Below are 19,512 nucleotides of genomic sequence, written 5' to 3'. Positions count from 1 at the left end.
TAGAAGGAAACAAAAAAATAGAAAAGAAGAACTATGCATGTTCAGAGTCCAAATTCCTTATGAAATACAGATGGTATATGACAAATTGCCACATTGAGTTTTGGTGTATAGTTGCTTATTCTAGATATATTATCTGGCTTCATATTAGAATTACAGATAAAGAATCACAAGTAATTCTAAAATATTATTTAGATATTCCTGACTTTTGAAAAGATGAATATAACAAAATAATAAATATTGATAATGGAATATATTCAAATATACTTGATCCTATCAAAGATAAAGAATGGTTAGAAGTTATATCAACTCTCATCATTATTTGTGAATATCATATGAATAAATATATTATTTTATAAGAATTTATAATCTAAACAATTTTTTTAAAATAATATATTTCTTTAAAAAAAATTCTTTTGAATAATATCTGCATCTTTCTCACATCCTACTAAGACCACTAAGAAGTTACAAAGGTAACTTTATCCAATACCAGTAGTTAATAGAGATCTTCTTCATTATGAGAAGATATAGAGGCATTCCTTACTCTACACTGGTGGTATATTGGAGGGTTAATAGAATAATTATATGATCTCAGTCTTCAAATTAGTAATAAATCATTAGAAAATAATTATCTGAAATTAAATATAAATGATATCAGAAAATTCAACAGTATGCATTTATAATAATCCCTTATTGCTTAAAAAGAAATTCATATACTCTGATTGGTAAAGTAGACTGATTGTAATGCTGCTGAAATATATTTTCCTATATTGATGATATAGGGTATACATATACATTTATTTATGATGTTATTTTACATGATGATACAGTAAAAACAAACACTGTTTATTTATCATCATGTTGAAAAAATTCAAAATTTTAATCAAATTAAGTTGCATTCATTAAAATAATTACCAAATTATTAAAAATAGTAGTAATTTTAGCAAATTATAAAAAACAATGGAAAATTATTACCATCTCTTACATCCGGAATTCTTTCTCTTAACTGTTTATTGATTTCTCCAATATTTATTAAATTTTATTGGTTAAATTAGGGTAGTTCATGAATTGTTACACCAACAAAGTAAAGATTATTCTTATATCAGAAATATCCATAAGTATTTCCTGTATCTTTGAAAACTTTATTCCTCTTAATCTAATAATTATATATTAATCTATTTTATAATAATTATTTTTTTCACAAATCTATTCATCTATAATATGGCGAAAAAATTTATTAATAATATTTAAAAAATGTGATATTACACCAACATTATTAATACATCAATATAAAGTAAGAATTTAAAAAAGTTAAACTCTAAATAGTAAAAAAACAAAATAATAAAATAACAAAATGGAATAATTAGGAAAAAGAAAGGAAAAATAACAGTATAACTGAGATAAAAAATAATTACAATATTATAATTAATATGCATGCATCAATCAAGAATTTCTTGAAAACAAAGAGAATGAAGCAAGGGAATAAAATAGATAAAGAAAAGTATCCTAAATTACGCGAATTAAGAAAAAAATCTAAAGGAACCATGAAAATCCTTAAATAAGTATTATTTAATAAATAATTTATTATTAGGTAGAATCTTGCACAAAAGATCAGGAAAGAAGACAAAAAAAACAATTTCTAAACAAATTCAAAAAGAAAATCTTAAAATCTTAAATAAAGATTTATATTATTTAGATTTTATATATGAAGAAATTTATATAAATTATATTGAATTCAAAATTAAGGAAGATAACTTTGATCACTTTTTCCAACTCCTTCTATGGAATACTTGTTTCTATAAAGATATATAAATAGTGCATATAATATAAACACACAAAAAAAATTATTATTTCATCTTTCATTTTTAATGACTGTATCTCTTAGTGACTTAGTTCAAAATATTTAAAATTTCTTTCTTGCAATTCCATTATTCCACAGCTGCTAAAAGTAAAGAAAGAAACAGAAGGTGAAATCAAGAATATTCTGTAAAAGACAAAATATTAAAATATACTGTTATTAGTATTATAATTATCCTCAAATTTGATCCAGCTGAAAAAGATTGAGTTATTAGATAAATCAACACCATTTTGAGATTCATTTGCTAAATTTCTAATAATTATGCAAGGCAAATAAAATTATGACTCAGCAAAATTAACAGAATCAGTGTAATATATTATTAACATCAATAACTGGAGAAGATGAACTCAAAAAAAGATAAAAAAAAACTGAACAAATATTCTACTAATATATTATGAAGAATAAGGTATAATGGAAGCATGTGAAAATATATTCCAAAAAAAAATTCCATTAAATCATATCTATTAAAACAATCCGTAGCATATGAAAAACTGTCAATACAAGTTAAAAGTAATTGTGGAACAATTCTCACAGGAATGAAAGCTCTTGTGATTGATGCCAAAACATGGTCTGATGATGCGAATGCAAATTTAAAGCATTTAATATGTAATGTTGATTAGCTCAAGAGTAAAAGTGCCGGCTATGAAAAAACTATATGGGAAAGGATTGAAACGGAATTAGAGAAAGTAAATGTTGAAAGCCTTGGATTTGATCATCCAATATGTTCCAGGGTTCTTGACAAGCCATGGCATTTACTGACAATGCATATATGGAAGATTCTTTATGCCAATTAAAATTTCCAAATAATATCACAATTTAATTAAAAATTTTTACAAACATTCAGATTTTTATGTGATATTTGTTAGTAATCATGCAATAGGATATGAAAAACTCAAAAATATATTTTACTCTCAAAAGAAATATTTTTCACTTTTTTTTTAAAAAAATTTTATAACAAAAAATCTAACTTCTCTATCTATTAAAAAAATTCTAAACACTTTATTTTGTGCATGCCTGTAAAATTTTAACAAGTCAGGAACTACTAAAAAGTAAGCTAATTACCAAAACTACTCAAGATAAACAAATTAATTGAAAAGAAATATGGACAAGGAAAAATAAGCCTAAACCTACATTTAACAATCTTCACCCTGGAGTTAAAAATGTAATTTTTTGATTTTTGATTTGCAATATCTAATATATATTGGATTTATAATTTTCTAATATTAATATTTTTCATCTATGGAATCCATATACCCAAATCATTTGTGAAGTGGCTAATTTTTACTTATTAATTACTTTTTTTTCTTGTTATACTTGCTACTATTCCTTTACCTCACAACAAATCAAAAAAGCCTAGAAAGAAAAATAAACTGATACACAAAGTATTAGCTTCTTTGGAAACTAATTTTACTCTAGTTCTGACTGATTATTATGAAAAAAATTATTGCTGAATATATTATGAAAAAAGTTATGGCTGAATATATAAACTATAAAGATCCTGATTTATATATGTAAAAATCCGAGCATCACCTCAAAGGAAAGAACATTTTAAGCAACAATGTATTGCATTAAATATAAAACCATTAGAATGTAGTAAATAAAAAATATTGATAATCAGAAATAAACACAGAAGGTAAAAATAAACAATCAGAATAATATAGTAAATTATTACTAAAGACATAATATATAAATAAAATTTATGAAAAACAATGATAACCAGAACAATGAAACAACAACTAGCACTGATAAAAGAACAATTAGCATTAGTGATATGATAACTATTAGCGCTAGTAAGAAGACAACCAGAATAAGATTTCTATGATAATGTAAAAAACTTAACATAAAAAAATTATACCAAATTATTAAATACTAGTTCCTATTTGTTTTCTCAATTTCTTTCATATTATCAATAGGTACTACCAGCTAACAAAAATTACAAATCATAATTTAAATACAAAAAAATTTAAGAAGTCCCTCTCCACTGAGCATACATACAGTAAATTGAAATATTCTACAACCAAAATATTATACTTCCTTGCTAACAACAAAGAATAATACTTAACTCTTTATAGATGTCAACTTCTCCAGAACTTCTGAATACAATCGAACAGTATTTGAGCAAGCATGATTATGTCACTTGGACCCATGAAAATCTTTTGAAATATTTATTATCTTTTAATGTAACAGATACATATGATTAATTTCATACTAAAAAAAAATAGAACTGAAGAAAAGCAGAGATACCGCTGAAGAACAAAATGAATTGTAAAAATAATAAACATGAAAACAATAGTAAACAACAATAAAAATAAAAATAGTGGCAAAAATAGGCATGTGAAATACAAACAAATGATTTAATAATTAATTGACAACATACAGAAGATCTTCTTTCCTAAATGGCTAAATCTCATTTTTTGCAAATTCTGCTGTAACAGAAATTTTATTGCAAATAAAAATGCCTCAGGATACTCTCAGGAGTCAGGATCAAAGTTATATACAAAATTTAAAGTTTCTAAAAAAAGGAAATAAATATTTAAAGAAGATTACATTTATATCAAATATAAATTTAAGCTAGTTCTAATGCTAAGAATTTAGGATCAATTGTGAATTTTTGGCTATTAGAATTTCCAAGAACTTAAAGTACAAAATTGTTTTGATGATTTAATTAGAACAAACATTATTGTTGAATACTTGGAATTTCAGTTCTATTTCATTTTTGGAAAAAAAAGAAAAATACAGAGCTGAATTCATGTATCATTTATGGGAGGTGATAAAGAAATTATGCCAAAAAACTTTGATTTTGAAATTATTTAATTATTTTTAATGGGAAACATGCACTTTTAATTAATTATTTATGGCAAGATTTTTATTAGTTTTACAAAAAAAACTAATCCGACTTAATTGTATATTAAACAAACAATGGTTAAATTTATTCTTTACTCCATCTCATACAAAGTGAAGCAATACCATTACTTTTAAGATGGTTCTTTATTATTCAAAAGATGTAACATCCTAAAAAAGGTAAACTTTATCAAAAATTCCATTCTGCACAAACATCAAAATCCAAGCCAAATCCATTTCAGTTAAAACTGTCATGAAAAGATGGCTAAAAAGAAACCTAATACAAATCAATAGCACTACCGGAACAAAGCTAACCTAAACTAGTAATCTATAAATACAATATATGCATATTTTAATTCATTGTATACCAGAATTTATGGAATGACACTGGTAGTTGTGAGTCAACTTTAAAAAAGTACTTTATAAATAAGGCTTCTATGGTTAAATTGGCAAAAAACCTTTTGTAGGTAAAACAAATAGGCAGAAAAGTCTTATTTGGGCAAAAGAACTAAAAGAATGAATGGTTTGAATTAAATGCATTTTTATGCATTGCTGTTGTTAAAAAGAATCATCGTATTTCTTTGTTTTAAAAAAATTTCAATTTCTGGTAAAGCAGATGAAAAGGTGATTAAAGAATATGAAAGATTACAAGAAGAAATATCTTTGAAACTTAATATGATTATGAGAACAGATCAATGTATTTTACTCAGATCTTTTTGTGACAATTTTATTTTGCTTAATTTTAACGTGTTCTTCAAGTCACATTTTTTTCTTTATATAAGACCTTGCTTTTTCCTTTTCTTTTCTTTTCATTACTCTTTCATCATTATAAAACATTTTCCTCTAACTTCTAAAATATCTATACTATTATGGTATTCTCATGTAATGAAAATCCTACTGAATAAATTCAAGAAATGATGAAATGTCAATGTATAAGATATATTGATAAATTAATAGTTTTACTTTAAATTTACTATAGGTTTTATAAGAATATTTTATATTATTGGTATTATTTTGATTTATTTTTAAATTTTATATTATATTTCATTCAGAAACTTTTTAATGTAATTCCTTTTATTATAAATAATGAGCTCTACCTTAATGCAGATGAGGAGCAGTATGAGAGTTTTAATGCAAAATGATAATAGGATTTGAATATTAATACTTTCATGATTGACAACAGGGAAGCCGACCTACTGGTGCTGTTGCTTTCACATTTAACTAAAACCTATTTCAAGCTTGCAAATGTCACTTCTAATACAATTTCAGCAGATTCTTCACATTTAATTTGATCATCATAATTCATGTAACCATAACCTTCTGCTTACATATTTCTTGCAATCATTTATTTTATAAACCTGAAAGAACTGATGTAACAATAAATAGATAATATACTAAACCTTACATATATATTTTACATGAAATAAATGAAAAAAAAATTTAATATTTTAAGTAAATTTCCTGATAGTTTATAACTAAAGAGAAAATATATAATAATCTAACTTTACTCTTTAAAGATTGAATATTATTAAAATAAAATAACATTTAATGTTGCATTACAAGTGATTTTAATAATGCTATTTAGTACTAATTTGTTATAGAAATTTATCTGTAAATTAATTTGACATAGTTATAAATAGTGTTCTGAAAGAGTCAGGTTATTGACTCAACTTGTAATTAGGGGTTAGGTTGGGTCACATGATTTGATGACCCATAAACTGATAAACTGCATGGACCTTCCAAGTCAGTTACTTTGGACAATAATTTATTAAAATTTAAATTTTTTTTATATTAAATACAACTTGATGGGCCAAACTGAGTCAGATTGAGTCTGAGTTATGACTTATACACTCAGGTTGAGTTTGAATACACCTCAAAACCTGACCTTTTAGAACACTAGTTATAAATTAAATTTACATTTATATTTATAATAAAAATGATTTATTAATAAATAGATTATTGCAGATTACAAATAAATTTACACAAATTACTTGGTTTTCGTTAATTCTTCTAAGTAATTTTGAGTATATACCAATATCTTTTTTAACACCATTTCCAATTCTATAATGTTACATATACTCTCTATTTCCATTCTTTGCAGCTTTTTTATGCCAGTAAAAATAAAGGTTTGAATCTAGTATTCTAGTACTAAGGAATACATTACTATAATGATAACTCATAACAACATTGTGCGACTGCTAAATTTTTCTTGGCTGCATCTTTCAAAATATTCAAAAGCTAATGAATCATTTCGTAAAGTTCCATATCCATAATTATAACAATAGCTGACAAAATATTAAATATTATGCCAATATATGATTTTGTTCAGAAATATTAATAAATAGTTTAAACGCCATCTTACTACTTCCAATTGTTTCAATTCCATAAAAATTAAAAATTCCAAGTAAAAAAAAAATTGCATAATCTTGATTAGAAAATCAAGAACTTTCTTTTTTAATGAATAACGATTTCTATTATTTAGCATTTCAAATATAAATTTTGTAATATTATTAACTATTACGCTTAAATCATTTTCTGGTAAAAATATTTTGGCTAATAATTTGATTACTTGTTGATGTCGCGAATTTCATTATTAACTTTATCGAATTTTTGGATAATCTGAGATAATTCCCCATGTGATGATTCTTCAATACTATTTAAAACTATATCTGATATTTTCATTTGTTATTTGATCAGTTTTCTTATCAACATTTTTATTTTTTTAATAAATCATTGCATTTAATCTTTCAACAACTTCTTAAATAGATGTCCGATTATCTGAGTAGTTGTCCCAGCATTATAAAAAAAAAATCAAAATTTCAATTATAAAATACCATTTTCATAAATAAATAAATAAAAAAATATCCAACAAACCAGTATAAAACTTAACATATTCAATAGGAAGTATCAGGAACAATGACCTTGTATAATTTGGAAGACTAAACTACAATCATATGACTCTCCTTTCACATAAAAAGGTGGTTTACCACATGATATTTCCCATAAAAGTACGCCCACACTGTATACGTCACTCTTCTCATTTAAAGAATAAGATCTATTACTGAACTTTTTCCATATAAGGAACTACATCAAATAAATCTTTTTTCTTTTTAGTCAATGCTTCAATTCTTTTTGACAATCCAAAATCGCCAATTTAATAGTATCTTGATTGACTAAAACATTATAAGAATGCTATAATAAGAAAATAAAATATAAATTGTTGACGTTAAGATAAAATAATATAATTGATGTAATAATTATTTCATCAATAAATTGAATGAATTACCAAATCACGATGTATTATGTCTTCATCATGCAAGCATGACACGGCACTAGCCAACTGAAAAGCAAGTTTAAGTTTAATTTCTCATGTAAGATTCTCGAAATTTTCTTTCAAATAATTGAAATAATTGTTAAGGGAACACCCATCAGCGTATTCCATTACTAAAAGATAATTTCTTAATGCTGTTACTTTGATCTCTAGAATAATAAAGAATTTATCACTTTAAATTGATTGTAATATAATAAAACACATTATTTTTTTAAAAAAAAATATTTTATTAATTAATTACCTTGATCTGAAATAGTAAACTTCATAAAAGCTAATAATGTTATTATGGAAAGTAACTTCACGTTGAAGTTCGATCTATTTAAATTATACATAAAATATAAATTATTTATTTACCAATACATATTTTATACCTCATGAACGAGCTCCTTGATAGTACCTTCATCAATATTAAGAGATTTTTAACGCAAAATATTGATACGAATTTTTCCATTTCGCACGATAAAACTTTTCCAAAGCCACCGCCCACCTATACCAATTTCTTGAATATTTTTGAAATATTTATATTCGTAATGTTTAATATGCTTTTTAGCAATAGCTTCATCAATCCACTTAAACAATTCATTCATTTCAGATATTTTGAATATGTATATAATATTGTTATGGAAAAGTTATATTTATTAAAGTACGAAAAAAAAAGAGAAAGTAACTTTTTTATTAATTAGCAAAGCATGATTACAAAGTGCATGCAGGTCAAAATCTGACTTCAATCACATGGGTGTGAATTAGTGAGGTAATCGTTTGCTGATCAGCTATCATTGCATATTTCAGTATTTCACGTATTAAACTCTATGGTGGAATTAAGAATCAAGTGTAGCACGTTCATTAATATTTTTAGGAAATGTTGATTTATAATCAATTTCGTATATTTCCTTGTTTTTTTGTTAGTAGTATTTATGAAAAAAACTTTTGTCTTGATGTTATGTTAATCTTCTTCGTTTTTACCATTTTGTTACGTATTACGACTATTACGTTCATCAATTGATAAGCTGCGGAAATCACCTGACTTTGTGTATTTTGGTGATTCTAAAAAAGGCCCGACGCGCACATGTAGGAATTGTAATAATAAATATAATAAATAATGGTGTAGGTCTCAAGTGTAGAATGTGTTTAGTATAAGACTAAATAATAATAAAAACCAAACCCAGAATTTCAAAAAATTTTTTACTGGGGTCAGCCGGATATTCATTTATATGACACAGCCCGTCAGCGCGATCATTAAACGAACTTAAATAAGAATATAAGAAATTTCCATTTAATATTTTATTTTGTTATACATTTTTGATCTTTTTGATTGGGTTAATAACCAAAATTAAAATTCCGTTTTTATTATATTATTTCAACGGTAATTTCATTCTATTTTGGTAAGTAAATACATGTACATTCGTTATATACTATAAAGAGACACTTTGTTTTACCTATTTAATCATATGTGATGAAGATCCCATTAAATTGCTTTATAACAAGAAATTATTTAAATCATTACGTTTTACATAAACAATAAATTATGTAACAAAAAATCCCTTTAACAAACAATACACAAAGACATATTTTATTTTTAAACATATTTGTACTATTATTATTGAAGAAATTTTCAATTAATCCGACAGTTTCATCGAATTCATTTATAAATATGATTAAAAGGATTAAGTAATCAAGAATTCAAGATATATATATAATAAAACATTTTATTAAAATGTATACATCATATAATACAAAAATTTTACTTGCACAATTTTCAAAATTTCATAATGCGAGAAATCATTATAATCATTACGATTATCATAATATCCAATCCCGTTCTTGCTCAAAATGATAATTCCAAATATGATCCAAGTCAGGATGTTTTCGAGTTTTTAGTAAATGGTTTGACACCACTTTTAATCATATTACTCTTTGATCGTTCCTCAAAAGATGGAAATCGATTTCAAATAATAAATATAATCGATGATTGTCTTATGGTACTCTTCGTGTTCGCTTTTCCACCATATTATAATTATATATATTATTCAACACAATCAAATTTGGAGAAAATTAAGTGGTTCTTATTTTCTCTTATTAATATAATCGGATTAATATGTAGTTTACAACCCTATAAGAAATATGTATACGGAAAGGATACGTTTTGTATACATTTTTTGTACGTTTCTATAGATTCCATATACAAATTCCGTATATTTAATAAGCAATTCATTTTTGAACATTTTTTAAAAAAACCAATGTATAAGAAATGTATACGGAAAAAATTAATCATGCGGAATGTATACGGAATTTTTAAACTTAATATTTTTAGACAAAAATCCCGTATCATAACACAAGATCACATGATTGTTTATTGTTTTGTTATGATACGTTTTTTGTTTTTATATAAACCCTTACTTTCAATACTTTGATGAGTTTGATCTTCCGATCTTCCTTTCTGTCTTTCTCTTTCTCTTGTCTTATTTTTGTTATTTTTTCTAAATTTTTCTTCTTTCTTCGTCACCCCCTTTTAAAAATAATTTTTTTTTTCGTCACTCCTTTGAAAAAAAATTTTTTTTCGTCACTCCCTTAAAAAAAAATTTTTTCTTTTATTCCCACTCTTCTTTTTTTTTTAAAAAATTTCTTCTTTCTATTTCTATTTCCTCTATAAAAAATTTTTTATTTTCTAACTTTGACGTCCTCCCTTTAAAAAAAAATTTTTTTTAACTTTCCTAACTTCGTTACCCCTTTTTTTAAAAAAATATTTTTTTTGGTTTATTCTTTATTCCCCTTTCTTTTTTATTTAATTTCATAGGCCAGCAGGTTTTTTTTTGTAAGAATATTCAGTTTCTTTTTTCTTTTTTGTAGATCAGTTTGGGAGTCCTTTTCTTTTTGTAGGATGATTCAGGATTTTTCTCTTTTTTTAGGTCAGTTCTAATTTTCTTGCTTTTTTGTAAGTTAGGTTCAGATTCTTTTCTTTTTGTAGGTTGTTTCAGTTTTGTTGCTTCGGAGTCTTCTTTTTTTGTAGGTCAGTTTTGGATTTATTTTGTTGTTTTGGTTTCTTTTTCATTAGACGCCTCATAATTCTTTTCTTTTATGTAGGTCAGACATTCTGGAGTTCTTTTCTTTTTTTGTAGGAATGCTGACCTTTGGTGACTTGAACGATTGCAGATACTATATGAGGGGGGGTTTTGTTTCCAATCTTTTTTTTGTTCTTTTAGGTTGTTTGACTCCAAATGAACCTGAACTTATAGATAATTTTGGTTTTAATAAGGAGGGAATTTTCATAATGTATCTGTACTTTGTTTATTTTTTATTTTTTATTTAATTTAATAAAGTAAAATTAGATTTATGTAAATACAATTATAGTAAACTGTAATACAAATAGTAAATTCAGTGACCAAATCGTATAAATTTCGTGATAAAATCAGTGATCAAATCATGTAAATTCCATATAAATCCCGTGCAAATTCCGTATCCAAACCATATTTTTAGTGATACGGAATTGTGCATTTTTCCGTATCCTATTATGATACGTTATTTCTAAGGAAAAAAAATCGTATAAAAACTTTATAAAAAACGTATCCAATTTTTTTATAGGGCAAATTTATAAGAAAAAAAAGACCGCACCTTTCTGGATTTTTACACTTCCTTTTATCTCATTATTTTCTATTACTATAGGAAGAAATGTAAGAAATAAACATTTGATCGACCACCTACGACTTGTACTCAGAAATTTGAGGAAATAAATTGTATAATAACTTTATATATTATATATTTTATTATTTTTATTTATATCAACATAATTTGTTTTTATCTAATTATGTATCATTGTTTAAAAAAATCATGTCAAAGATTAATAAATTTTATAAGAATAGCATACACAACCTCACTTATTATAATTATTCTTTTAGAAGGTTATATAGTTGCCGTATTACTTAGTAATAGTGTTTATTTAACTAAAGGATTGTTAGGATTAATTGCTTTAGGAATTAGTAGAATAATTGAACATACTAGAGATAAGAAAGATAATGTTAATACTGTGGTTTCTAAAATTATTAATGCACATTATTTTATGAAAGAAGATGATGATATTGACTCAATTACATAAAGTAATGTACATTATTATTATAAAAAATTAAAAATTATTCTATTTTCAAAGCTTATTCAGATTACAAAATTTTTTTAACATTTTACAACATAATAATTAAAATGTTACATGATACAACATTATAAACAATTAAATAAGCAAATATTACATGAATTCAATTCTAGGGAAATAAGGAACGGTTATAATTGAAAAAGGAAACATTGTGTTTCGTTTTTTTCATTGTGAATGATGCGCTTTTTTAATCGGAAATTCATTTCCAAAATAAGTTTATCACGTGATAAATATACAAGCGTTCAATATTTAAATATTTTTTTTTTTGACTCATATGAACTATGAAGAATATTAGATACACGGTAGTTTTTATTGATCGAAATCGGATATCAATGGTAAAAAAAAATTTTTGTAAAATTCGTGAAAGTATTAGTTATAACTTGACATAACAATACATTATATTACGTAATTAAAATTAATTTAACTTTCAGAACTAATAAATAATGTTATAACTAATTAACTGTTGTTTAATTTAATTTGTACCTGATTACTTTCATCTAACACAGATTATTTGAGTCAAGTAATTTAGATTTATCCCATGGTTCCTAGTTAAAATCTTGATATTCTCACGGGTGGTAAAAAAAATGGGTAAAAAGTCTATCAATATTAGTCAAAATAAGTATATTAAATGGCTTTATGGTACGGATACCGTGATATAAACCAGTTATATCACGGAGTCACAGAGGAATATCATGATTTTCACGGCTGCGCCATGAAAACCATTGATATCCACAGTTCCCCACAAAATAACTATTACACATAAGTCATCCTATAATTTTTTGATGTATATCATAAAATATTACCGGAAAAAAAAAGTTAGTGAAAAAATAAATAAATAATGAATCAGAAAAAGAAGACGTCTGTCGTAGCTCGATCCATAAATAACAATACATGTATATATGTATAATACTAATCTATATTACAAAAAAAAAAATACAAAAAAAATTTTGGAAAAAAAAAGGAATAATAAAACAAAACATTAATTTCGTGATCCGCAAGTCAACTGTAAAATATTCATGCGTAATTTCGATGTAAGTTTATGTCGATCATTAATAATTTTGATTTTTACAATAATTTTTTTTACATAATTTTTTACTTTTATTTGACGCCACGCCAGATTCCAATTCGTTTGCGGTTGACTCGAAAATTTTTTTCAGTACGATCTGCTGCGGTCATTCATACTATCCCAAAAAGGATAACTTTTCCGGAATCAAATTTAACCATAATAAAAAAAGGATTGGTTGGGCGCAGGCATGTTACAGGTTTTTATGTTACACAATTAAAAATTACGTGGCATTAATTAATAAATTATTCGATTTATTTGGTAAGTGCCGGAAATCTCGGAGAAATGAAGTTTAGCAGGTAAAATTCCCTTTTTACATTTTATGCACTTTTTCTTTGTTTATCCGCAAAAGAAATTAGTGATACGATAAAAATATCTGTTTATCCGCAGAAGAAATCATTGATACAATAAAAATACCTGTTTTATCCTCACAAAAGAAATTATTGATACAATAAAAATATTTCTTTGAAACGTAAAATTAACTTTTCACTGCATAAAACGTGGAATTTCCAATTAAGGTAAGTATTAAAAAATCATTTAATTCACTAGTTTCACTAGTGTAATCATTCCATCATAAAATTTCTAAATAAAGATTCTTATTCAAGGAATGTTAGCGAAACTACATAATCAATAAATAACACTATCGGGTGTATTTTCACCCGAAATTATTATAACTTTAATTGTTAATGCATATCGTGATTTTCAAGGATTTAAAAATAAAATTTTCCGTTAATTAAATATAATACCAATTTTGGTATTATTGTATATACTTTTATTATACTCAATACTCAGGATAAAATGCGATTGGTACTAATTTTATTGGTACTTCAAAAGTTCAAACGAAACTTTTGATTTTTTACCTTTTACTATTTTAATTATAATCTAACCTTTATTTTTACATATATAAGAGTCGAATTTTTCCCATAAATTTTTTTTTTTAATTCACAATTATCAATTTTACCTTTTAAAAAAAAAAACATGATTACTACAATTATCTCATCTCTTGAAATTTCTAATATCCCTTCTCTATTGATAATTTCTTCAATTATCTATGTAACACATTTTTATTATCGTTATTTTACTCGTCCTAACCCTTTACCAGGTCCATTTCCACTTCCAATTATTGGTAATGCATATCAACAAATTGGTTATGGAGTTGATAATTGGTTATTATCATTACATAAAAAATATGGTGATATGTATGAAATAATTTTAGCAGGTCAACGTTTAATAATATTATGTAGACCTGATTTAATTGAAAATATGAATATACCTTCAAAAAAATCTAAATATCCTAATAGATTACATAATACTGAAGGTTTCGCTGAATATGGACTTGATGGTATAGGAGTAGCATTTAATAATGATCTTAAATCTTGGAAATATAATCGTCAATTTTTTAGTCAAGCAATAATGACTCCAAGTTTTAATTATCAAGCTATTGAATGGACAAATGATTTATGGAATGAAATGGATTCTTATTGGAATAAACTTGGTGATGATTATGAATTGGATCTTATAAAATGGATGCGTAGATTTACAAATGAAATGATTTTTAAAATTTCTACTGGAACAAAAAATGATGCTATAGCTTCTTATTATAATATGTTAATCAACAATAATAATAATAATTCTTTAAATGAAAATTTAAATGAATCGAATAAATTTATTGAATCAATTGAAACTTATTTAGCAGGAATGTTTTATTTTTTCGCTTTTAATAAGTTTAGTCGTAATTATATTCCATTTATTCGTGGAAAAGCTAAGAAATTATTGAAAAATAAAGATTATTTATTTGATAAATTATATACTATTGTTAAAGAAAGAAGGATTGAGATTGAAAATACACCATTAGATCAACCACTTCGTCATGATATGTTAACGTCATTCATAACCGCGAATACATCACGTGATATCAACGCTGTGAAACATGTTGACGACGCTGATTTATTAAGACCAATGACTGATAAAGAAATTTTTAGTAATATACTCGAAGCAATGGTCGGAGGTACTGATTCCGTAAGTATTTAAAATAAATTATTTTTATTTTTTTTATTTAAAAATATTTGCTTTCAAATTTAATTAATTTTAAAATCTTTTTTAAAAATCATAGACAGCGAATTTTATTTGCTTTGTTGTATATTATCTTGGACATTATCCAGAAGTGAAACAAAGATTGATACAAGAATTTGATAGAGTTCTTGGTAATGATTTAACAAGACCAATAACAAATAAAGATCTTGATGAATTAGAATATTGTGATGCAGTTACAAAAGAAGTATATCGTCATTCTCCTATAGCTTTTTTTATTGGTCGTGTAAATGCTCAAAATGATAATATTGGAGGTTATGATTGGCCAGAAGGAACTACTTTTCAAATGCTTGCTTCAGCATTAATGAAACATAAAGATTATTGGACTGAACCTGAAAAATTTGATCCTGATAGATTTTATAGAATTGAAGAAAGTGATAAATATTTACTTGAAAAGAAAAAAATGAAGAATACTTTTCCTATATTTGGTGGTGGTATTAGAATTTGTCCTGGAAGAAAATTAGCAATTATAGAATTAAAATGTTTATTAATCTTAATTTATAGAAAATATGATGTTGAATTAGTTGATATGAATTCTCCATTAAAATTTACTTCTGATTTTATTAATGTTTGTACGGAATTAATGGTTAAGATTAAACCAAGAAAATTTCAACATAACTGATAATGTAGTCCTAGAGATAGTAAACCAAACTTTTATATTAATAAATCACTTGATTCATAATTTCATACATTTATTACGTAATATCGTGAACAGCGATTAAATCCCTATAATAAATCTATATGTATACGGAATGAATATTGTGATGCGGAATTTATACTGAATTTTTAAACTTGATTTTTCAAAAATAATTTTATCATCACTAGGCGTAACCTGTCACATCGCGCCGGGGATGATACTTGCCCATCAAGTAAGAGAGTAATAACACACTTATATTTTATTTGCCATGTAGTGTGAATAAGTTTTTATTATTATTATGATGCCATTAGTAGGAAATAAACGTAATAAATTACACAATTTATATGATTATACAAATAACAATGAATTGTGTGCAAGTGTTATAAAGTATATGAAATATTAATATTAAATGCAAATTTTATTTATCACACGAAACAAATGTTGCAGTACTGTTGAAATTTATAAATTCATTACAAAAACAATTTTGTATAAATAGTTTATTGTTACATTATTACAAAAAAAATCTTTTTTTTTTTTATCTCAAAAAATTTCATTGTAGCATTAAAAAAAATTACATCCTCTAGAAAAAAAAATATCTCACTAATTAATATTAAAAAAAAAATTTTCCCGAAAATTAATTATAACAATCTATTGTTACAAAAAATAAATAATTAATTAATTATGTTAGTCTATTATTGAATTATTGAGTTTGATACAAAAAAATATTATTATAAGAATCGGGAAAAAAGGCAATTCCGCAATATTGATCTGATCACCGATCCAAACCTAAATGGCGAAAGAATGTATTCGGGAAAAAAAAATTCGGTTTGAAAGAAAAAAAAACCAAATCAAAAAGGAAAAGAGGGAAAAAGCCAAACTGGAAAATAACAAAAATAAAATCATAAAAATAAAAACGAAAAAAAAATTTTGTAGGAGGAACAAAGAGGAAAATTGGGTTGAAAAAAGAAACCGAAAAGGAAAAAGAAAGAAAAAATAAAAAAAATTCGAAAGAAAAAGAAAAAAAAATTTTGGGGGAAAGAAAAAGGATAAAGAAAGAAATCGGTTTAGAAGTTAGTACCGAAAAAAATTCTGACCAAAAAGACCGAGAAAAAATTTTAAAAAAAAATTAATAATATGGTCTAAAAAAAAAGAAAAGACCGAAAAAAATAATACAAGTTTTAAAGATTATTTAATAAAAAAAAAAATAATAATTTTTCGGTTTTGGAAAAAAAAACCAAATCTAAACGGTGAAAAGAATGAAAAATTTTTAAAAAAAGAATCGGTTGGAAAAAAACCGAAAAAAAAAAATATTGTTATGTGTCAGTTCTTTGTGTGCTTAAAAATAAGCGGTATATTTAGTGTAAGCAGAAGGATCGGTAGGGTCGGAAATTAATAGGATCGGCGTAGATCTTATACTAATTCAATTAATTCAATGTAAATCTTAACAAAAATCCGATCAAATGCGAATATGGTAAGGGATTAAACTAACCAAATACAGACAATGAATAAAAATAAAGTGTATAAGAAATAACAACACGAAAATAAAGGGTATATGGGTTTTAATTAATTTTATTAAAGATTTTTAAGAACTGTTCTAAAGAACTGAACTTTTTTTAATGCGCATTTACACTGTCTTTTTATAACAAATTTTTACTAAGAAAAATAATATCTAATATATTAAATTTATGCTACATATGCTATACATATTATATATACTATATATGCTATATATGCTATATACCCTATATATACTATATTATCTATATATACTATTTATTCTATATGTTCCCTATATACCATATATTCTATATATCGGACATATATAACATATCGAACATATTCGACATCTACTACATTGATCGGCATCACGGGTTCAATTATATCACGTGATTGCTGCGTAACAATTTACTGCGTAACATCACTCCCCGCTCAAGTTTTCAACTCCGTTGAAAATTTGAAGAGCCTTAGTTACCAATTTCTGAAATTCGGTTTGGCTAACCTCTCGGAGTAATGTGGGCGTTATTCGGATCGTGCGCATGATTTGTTCGACTCCCAGATATTCGAATAAATAGAACATTTGAGTGACAATAGTTCGGTAATGTTCCGTTAATTGTTGTCGATAATAGTTTCGTTGCTTATTATCTTTAGTTTGTCGTTCCAACAATTGTCCTAGATAAAACAAATTAACTAACCACAGGACTCTGTCACCAACTCGCTTAGATCTTTCTGTGGCTTCATTCATTAATCGGAACTTTTCCTCGAAGTTCATATTATCTTCATATAGTTTTGGATAAGGAACAACATATTCTGGTTGAGTTTCTCGTAAATTTTCAATATACACTGATATGGAGTCATTTTTTCTTTAATAATTTTAACAATCCTCAAAAAAAATCTTCAATATATATGTTGTGCGTCAAGTGTCGATTTGCGTCAGATGCAGCTGACGCGCGTCAGATGTAAATCGACACTTGACGCGCGTCAGTTAATAATTGACAACTGAGGCGCGTTGGCTGTCATCTGACGCAAGTCAGCTGTCGTCTGACGCAATTTCTTTTAATTACAATTGGTACTTTTTTATTCATCAAATTAAGAAATTTTATTGTTTTATTTTTCAAATGAACTAAAAGTTTATACAATCTCTTCCTTTAATTATTCTTTGGTAAATACTCTAAATATACAATTTTTTTAAAAATACTATTATTACGAATGATAATTATATAATAAAAATAATAAACAGATAGTAAAATTTTACTTACTTAATTAACTTCATTTTTGTTTTGGCATTGTCGACCACCATGACATCTGCTTCCACAGTTATTTCCCATTTTTCTACAATAGCACCTATTACTGTTGCAATTTCCTTTACAATTACATATTGTACCTGTGGTTGAACCTATATTTTGGAGACGTGCAGCCTCTCTAACAGTAATTGTACTTGTAGGTATTATTTCAAGTTCCGGAAATTGGTTAACACCAAGGGGGCTAATTTCTCCTGCTGAATAGAAGACATTAATGACTCCAAATTGAGAACCTAACCGATATTGATTATTAATTTTTTCCAGGATTTTGCATGGGAGCATAGGTCGGTCAGTACCAAAGCGATCAATTTTTGGAACAGAGATTCGTACTAAATCTCCAACTTCATAGTTGTTTGGTCTTTTCTTTCCCTTATTCATTTGGTTAACCATCTTTTCAGTATAATTTTCAAGGTCTCGCCGAGCAGCTTCTCTTAATATTTTATGGTTTGTAACTCTCTCTTGTGATGAAGCTTCATTTGTAATGTCAATAAGAACGGGGTCAATAGGAATAGGCTGTTCTGACGTCTCATTCTCCCTGGTTTCAAAATATACTGCTTTATCTTGGTTTTGCGAAACCTAAAATAATGAAAGTTGATAAAATTATATAAAATATTGTTAAATCATTTAATTAATTAAAAATTACACTAAAAATTTCATTAAAAATCATTAAAAATTTCGTTAAAAATCAATAAAAATTTTATTTAAAAATCAATAAAAATTATTTAATAAAATTTACAATTAAAATTAATAAATTA

General features: G+C 25.3%; 3 protein-coding genes across 3 annotated transcripts; 2 read left to right on the top strand and 1 right to left on the bottom strand.

Moving 5' to 3' along the window:
* Positions 1–7,810: 7,810 nt before the first annotated feature.
* Positions 7,811–8,614, bottom strand: OCT59_005867 (uncharacterized protein; the record flags this gene model as incomplete). Its single annotated transcript, XM_066140899.1, has 3 exons — positions 7,811–7,888; positions 8,399–8,424; positions 8,515–8,614. 3 exons carry the CDS (start codon positions 8,612–8,614, stop codon positions 7,811–7,813), a joined length of 204 nt encoding a protein of 67 aa, XP_065997742.1.
* A 3,215-nt stretch (positions 8,615–11,829) lies between these two features.
* Positions 11,830–12,117, top strand: OCT59_005866 (uncharacterized protein; the record flags this gene model as incomplete). Its single annotated transcript, XM_066140898.1, has 1 exon — positions 11,830–12,117. One exon carries the CDS (start codon positions 11,830–11,832, stop codon positions 12,115–12,117), a length of 288 nt encoding a protein of 95 aa, XP_065997741.1.
* A 2,053-nt stretch (positions 12,118–14,170) lies between these two features.
* OCT59_005865 (uncharacterized protein) lies at positions 14,171–15,846 on the top strand (the record flags this gene model as incomplete). Its single annotated transcript, XM_066140897.1, has 3 exons — positions 14,171–15,250; positions 15,345–15,756; positions 15,827–15,846. The coding sequence occupies exons 1-3, from the start codon at positions 14,210–14,212 to the stop codon at positions 15,844–15,846; spliced, it is 1,473 nt and encodes a 490-aa protein (XP_065997740.1). The 5' UTR covers positions 14,171–14,209.
* Positions 15,847–19,512: the final 3,666 nt, after the last annotated feature.

This window comes from Rhizophagus irregularis, chromosome 14, assembly GCF_026210795.1.
Source record: "Rhizophagus irregularis chromosome 14, complete sequence".
Lineage (NCBI taxonomy): Eukaryota > Fungi > Glomeromycota > Glomeromycetes > Glomerales > Glomeraceae > Rhizophagus > Rhizophagus irregularis.
The sequence above is the reverse complement of the archived record's forward strand: the minus strand, read 5'-3'. Positions and strand labels throughout refer to the sequence as shown.